Below are 6000 nucleotides of genomic sequence, written 5' to 3'. Positions count from 1 at the left end.
ACATGGTGCATACATTGACAGGAGAACACACACAGTAAATGAGCTGCGCAGGCTGTATCATGTGGGCTGCGAATAGTTTAAGACACAGCACTGAGTGTGACAAGCTCCACCCCAGATTGGTTAGGATCTGGAAGAACTGCCGCACCATTCATCTTTTCATTTATCTCTTCAATTTCCCTAATTGCCTGATCAATAAGCTCCATGTCGATGGCAGATCAATTGAAATAATGTTCCCCCGACCCATTAACGACCTTTTAAAAGCATTCCAGTGATTTGCCAAGTCCTTAAACCTCCTGAGTCCGGCGATTAATGACAAGGTCAGTTAAAAAACAATTAAGAGCTGTGTGTAAGGAGAAATACATGCTCTCATTCTCGGTTTAGTTTTCAGTTATAGTTGAAAGTACAAAGAAATCTTGAATGCCACTGCCACGACAAAGCTTAGTTTGAAAAAGAAGCACTTACACCTGTTATGATGGAAAACATTTTAGAAGCATTTGGGTTTTGTACACATAAAGGGAATATCCGTTAGAAAAATATGTAAAATAAACAGTTCTTTTGAGTCTCATAAATATGTCAGTAAATGATATATTTTTTTCCACAGAAACTGTTAACTGACATCTGCGATCCCTCTCTTTAATGACTCATATAATATGTGTGTGCCAGCTTATTTTGAGATCTGATGTAACCATTCCTTGTGCTGTTTTAGGCTGTGTGTGTGGGGTGGAATGTGGTTTAGTTTAGCGGGTGGTGAGAACATGAATGACAGTGGGAGTAAGACTGCGATTGTGACATTTCTCATTTTAGATCAGTGCCACTGAATGTGTATGTAGCATGGGACAGGCCTCCCCGATGATGTTTGTGATTATTGTGGTAACAGAGATTTAACAGGAATGGATTGACACGTAAACCTACATGTTAGCGTGAAGCTAGCAGCTAGCAACTTAGCTTCACAAAAAAAACATTCAATAAACTATTTATATCCAAAAAGTGTTGAAAAAAAAGCAACTGAACAGGTTAAGGTTTGGAAAGGTTGCAACTTTTGTGTAGATGTTTTGCCACTCATCCAAGTAGTGAAGCTACTCCTATCACCTCACATCAGCCTCGGAGTGATGTAGGGTATTTCCTAGGGTATAGTACAGTGTGACACCTTAAATCTAAATGCAAACATAAAACTGCTGAGTTAATCTTTCCACTAAGACTAGAAGACACATGCAAACTAGTTTTAATGAGCCATGAAACTACTAGCATGCACTTGTTTACCATCTGACACTCTTTATGCTAGGCTGGCTAGCTGCTAGCATTAGCTTAAATACTGTACAGGTTAGAGAACATCTACAAGTCTTTTCCTCTGAGTCTTAGCATCAGTGTGAAATGGGATATATCCTAGAACTAGTTTTAGAAACAAATCAATGCTAAGCAACGTGTTAAAACAGAATGCCCATGAAATCGCTTTTCAATTTTAATATGCTTTGTGTCTTGCAGTATACGCCATTATATAACATTATCAAATTAGTGTTTTAAGTATTTCCAATGGTATTTTTGAGTGTATCATTTCCTGGAAAGTAATTTAAAAGTGTTCATGGCTCATTCTGCACTAGGGGGCGTCTAATTATGCCACCAATCCGATGTATTCCCAAACTTTTACACCTCTCCTCCCTGTAATGCCTCCTTCATCAGCTTATCTGAGCAGACTGGACTTTGTGAGTGCGTCGCTAGGTCCCTTTATAAGAAACATGCACCAGTTGCAATGCAAATGTACCAGCTGTTTCATGGAGACTTTTCATAAATACATGCGAGCCGTTAAAAGGCATAAAACATGGACACAGTCACTAGACAGGAGCAGAATACCGAACCATGTGTATTTCCCTGCAAAGTTTCGGATGCATGTTATTAAAGCGATAAATACAGGGTGCGAGGATAACTGCTCGTGAAAGATTAGCACAGGATGTGCGGCAGTATGTTCACATTTGCACGACGATAATGAGGGTGCAGCAATTCACCCTCAGTTTGATACGTAACACAGAGCCGTTAATTATCTCCCTGTTATCAGTTTCTTTTATTGCTCAGCTCTGATTGCCGCTCACGCTGCGCGCCGCTTGGATGGGGGAGAGAGGAAATTTGACAACCTGTAAGCAGCTCCCAGGGAGAACTTGAAGGAGTGTGAGAAGAGGGAGAGCCACAGAGAGGGAGAGCTTAGTGTACTGAAACAGCAATAACAATCAACATATAAGCAGAATAATCACATTCTCATAATCTAAAATCCATATCTGTCTCCTGTCCTCTAGAGGGTCACGGGGGTTGCTGGGGCCTATCCCAGCTGTCACCGGGCGAGAGGCGAGGTACACCCTGGACAGGTACACAGAGAGGCACACAACCATTCACACTCACGCTTATGGCCAATTTAGAATCATCAATGACCATGTCTTTGAATGGTGGGAGGAAACCAGAGTACCAGGAGAGGACCCACAGACACAGGGAAACCAGGACCTTCTTGCTATGAGACATCAGTGCTAACCAGCACACCACTGTGTTGCCCATAGAATAATCTACTAAAGGAAAAATATGATCTTAATTAACCTTAAAAAGACAAAAATTGCAATTAGATCAGGCAATTTTATTTAAATGAATTTGTCCTTTTTTTCTGATTTATTTAACGTAAAAAGGTGTTTATCGACATGTTTTTACGGGGGAAAAAAAAAACATAAATATCATCCTCCTAGCCATCCTTTCGCCTGTCTTCCTCGCCGTCGCCAAGGGCAACCGGAGGAGAGGGATGAACACAGCGATGCCATCACCTGAACGCCGGGGATATTCAGCAGGTGTTCTGCCGCGCACGCACCTCTCCCTCGTTTCCGCGGCCACTTGTAGACGGTTACAAGCCAACAGAGAGCAGGTGGAGGAGGGAGGCTGGGAAGGGCGCGCACACAGACACACACACACAGACACACACACACACACACACACACACACACACACACACACACACACACACACACACACACACACACAGAGAGAGACAAACACACACGGTGTAAATGAAGTGAGTACTGGCAGGCTCACAGCTAATTCAGCATGAATATTTAATCAACTGTAAACAAATTACTATTGCACTGAGAGGTGCCAGCGCGTGTGTTCGTGCAGGCGCATCTCTGTGAACGCCTGCATCCATCTGCCCTCGTATCTGTGTTAGTGTGCCCCCTCACCCCCCCACTCCCACCCCCCACCCCCGCCCCAGCCTTATTAATGCCGCCGTCTCTCACTATTAAATCTGGACTCTGCTCAGCGGCAGCTCCGCTGATTGGGCCGAGGAAGAGGGAGAGTTTCCACGGCGTGTGTGGACAGGACTTTGAGCGAAGAGACGGGGCCCTGTGCGGTTGGGTTTTGAGTGTGGTTTTGTTCATCTGAAGCATTTCAGCTTTTGATCCCCTCTACAAAAACTCCCTTTTTTTGCACAATTTCAAGAGGCCCGAAAACGTTTGAGAAAATGCAGACAAATTTAGCATCTTATAACCCTAAAAAGGTATATGAGTCTATTTTGAAGCCAAACTAAAAAAGAAAAAAAAAACATATATAGAGTTTAAATAATATAAAGTTTGACCCACAGTAGGAGCTTTGGCCAACCATACAAGGCCTCAGGGGGCTGTTTAGGTGACTTGCATGAGGGCACTTCAGACGTGGATACCTGAAAACGAGGGCAACTGTGCTTTATAGAGTTCCAGCTCCTTCAGTAGTTCATCAGTGGCAGTGTTACCACAGATCCCCAGAGGAGCATTTTCTTAATTCATCCAGCCACTTTCACACAGACTTTCCGTCTGTGTAGGCAGGTATAATGCATTTTAATGACACATGAATCGATTTTTTTCTCGTTTTTAGAACAATTCTAAAACTCCATTCAGACCACAGTGCTGTCTAGTGCACTGTAAAAATAAATAAATAATAAAAAAAAAACATCTAAACAAAACAATTTCTAGCCTCCAAGCTGGTCTTTGTCTGCACCACTGTTTATTGGGGTTATATGTGTGTTTGTTTTATTTATTTATTTTTTTATGAATTATTTGTTGTGGATGGGCTGCTGGGCGCTCCTCGCAAGCGCATGCGTGTGTGTGCGCGTCGTTTGCTCTCCGTTTAACCTCGGAACAGCGACTCGAGGCGACTCAACGCGGCCGCTTTCAAATCTTTCTCTCGCTCTCTCTCTTTCTCTCTCTCTCTTTCTCTCTATCTCTCACTCCCCCTCCCTCTTCTCTCCTCTCCTCCCTCCCTCCTCTCTGTACCTGATTCAGATCCGCTCCGACGCTATGCGTATGGCCGCGTCTTTCTCTGCAAGGCGAGCACCACCGTAGAGACCCGCACGCTGCTGCCGCCTCCTCCTCCTCCTCCTCCGCTGCAGCTGCTGACCGCCTGGCCGCCCGCGAGCACCCAACGCCGGCTGTCGGAGCCACCCAGGCCGGGCAACAGGAGCGGTAGACGCCGCCGCCGCCGCTTTACCTCCTCCCGACGCGGAGAACGACGGGGTGGGGGGCCAAGAAAATTCAACCAAGGTAAATAACATCCACGTTTGTTCGACTCGTGAGTGCAGAGCGGGGTCTGTTTGTGCAGAGGAGGCGGCCGTCCAGGTCTCCGATGAATGTTTCAGCCTTCTTTGTTTTTCCTGACAGCTGATCCCGTTTGACGAATTACGCGAGGAGTTCAAAATTGGTGACTGAATTTGTTTATTTTTCTCCGTCCGCCTTATTTGAGATGAGTCGAAAGCCGGGAGTGCGCGGCGGTGAACAGCGGTGATATAGGCTACGGCCGGAATGCGAGATCGAGCTGGGCTGAGGCGCTCCAGCAGCCTGTTGTTCGTCCGCGCTTCTGCTTATTCGCTCTTCTCTCTGCTTTTTTTTTTTTTTAAAAAACAAGAAAAAAAAAAAAAAAAAAAAAAACACGTGAAACACAAACACCGCGTCTCGACCTTCCCCTACGCGCACACGTTGAAGTTTGGTGTCGCCGGACTGAAGAAGCCAAGTGCGGACAGGTTCGTGAATGGCGCGTCCACGTCGCGATCAAGTTAACGCACGCGTGCCCGCCTGACATCCACTTTTTATTTTTATTTTATTTTTTTGAACAGTGTATGAAGCGTGCAGGAGCTCACGTGCTATTGCATGGCAAGGACACAGCATGGTTTGCCGCTAATGAGCCATATCATCACCAGCATCACTATATCTTCCCATCACATTAATTTTCATCTCCACCAACTGTCATATTTGGTTTGTCTGTATGTGAATGTGTGTGTGTTTTTTTTTTTTTTTTTTTTTTTCGGGGGGGCAGCTCTATATCACCCAGGGCGGACTGTAAACCTCAAAAGTGTTTCACACAAACGCAGGAAGACGAAAAGAGGAACGAAGAAAACAGAAGCGGCCCTCATTGTGTCTCCAACTGACTGAGTGCAGGGCCACGGAGGTGAAGGAAAAATAGTTTGCTCTGAACTTCCAGAAGCGGAGTTGCCGACACCTCCCTGCCTCTCCACTCAGCTTAACCTTCTCTAATCAGTAATTCATTCCTCCATCTTTTTTCAGAATTGGCCCCTGATAGAGATACTGGGAAGAGAGCAGCGTCCCAGAGCCCATCGTGCCATCCTCCGGGCCTCAACAAACACCCTGCTTCTTCTCCTGCTGCTTTCCATCCACCTTTAAATCCTCCACCGCCTCCTCCTCGCGCCTCTCAAGCCCGTCATGGCGTCCAAGCTGAACCCCAACGTCCTGTACGTGTCGGGGCCCGGCGAGTCCCTGGGGTCGCCCCAGGCCGACTCTGAGAGGACTCATATCGTGAGTACCCATTCGGTTCGACTTCTGAGCTCACAGCCACAACATGCTGCTTGGCTTCCGTGGCAGTGGAGATTCTTTCACGCAATGGGTGCAGGTTTCACTTCCACATCATGCTGTCGGGTACCCTTAGAGTCACTTTTAGCAATTGATCTGCAATCCTAGAAATATTCAGGCTTTAAGCATTTTTTAAAAGGTG

The 6000-nt window shown here is 45.7% G+C and overlaps 1 protein-coding gene and 1 long non-coding RNA gene across 2 annotated transcripts in view; one reads left to right on the top strand and one right to left on the bottom strand.

The window, feature by feature from the left end:
• Positions 1-2593: 2593 nt before the first annotated feature.
• LOC125006730 lies at positions 2594-4403 on the bottom strand. The gene is made up of 2 exons (XR_007112611.1): positions 4272-4403; positions 2594-2907 (listed from the first exon to the last, which is right to left on the bottom strand). It is a non-coding gene; the product is annotated as an uncharacterized LOC125006730 (long non-coding RNA).
• si:dkey-172j4.3 (diacylglycerol kinase delta) overlaps positions 4398-6000 on the top strand; it is a 73916-nt gene continuing 72313 nt past the window's right edge. The window contains exons 1-2 of the mRNA XM_047583031.1: positions 4398-4538; positions 5556-5804. Coding sequence (XP_047438987.1) covers positions 5712-5804 — 93 coding nt within the window. The 5' untranslated portion in view covers positions 4398-4538; positions 5556-5711. The remainder of the gene's footprint in view (positions 4539-5555; positions 5805-6000) is intronic.

The sequence above is a fragment of the Mugil cephalus genome, chromosome 1 (assembly GCF_022458985.1).
Source record: "Mugil cephalus isolate CIBA_MC_2020 chromosome 1, CIBA_Mcephalus_1.1, whole genome shotgun sequence".
Taxonomy (NCBI): Eukaryota; Metazoa; Chordata; class Actinopteri; order Mugiliformes; family Mugilidae; genus Mugil; species Mugil cephalus.
This window is presented reverse-complemented; position numbering and strand designations above follow the sequence as displayed.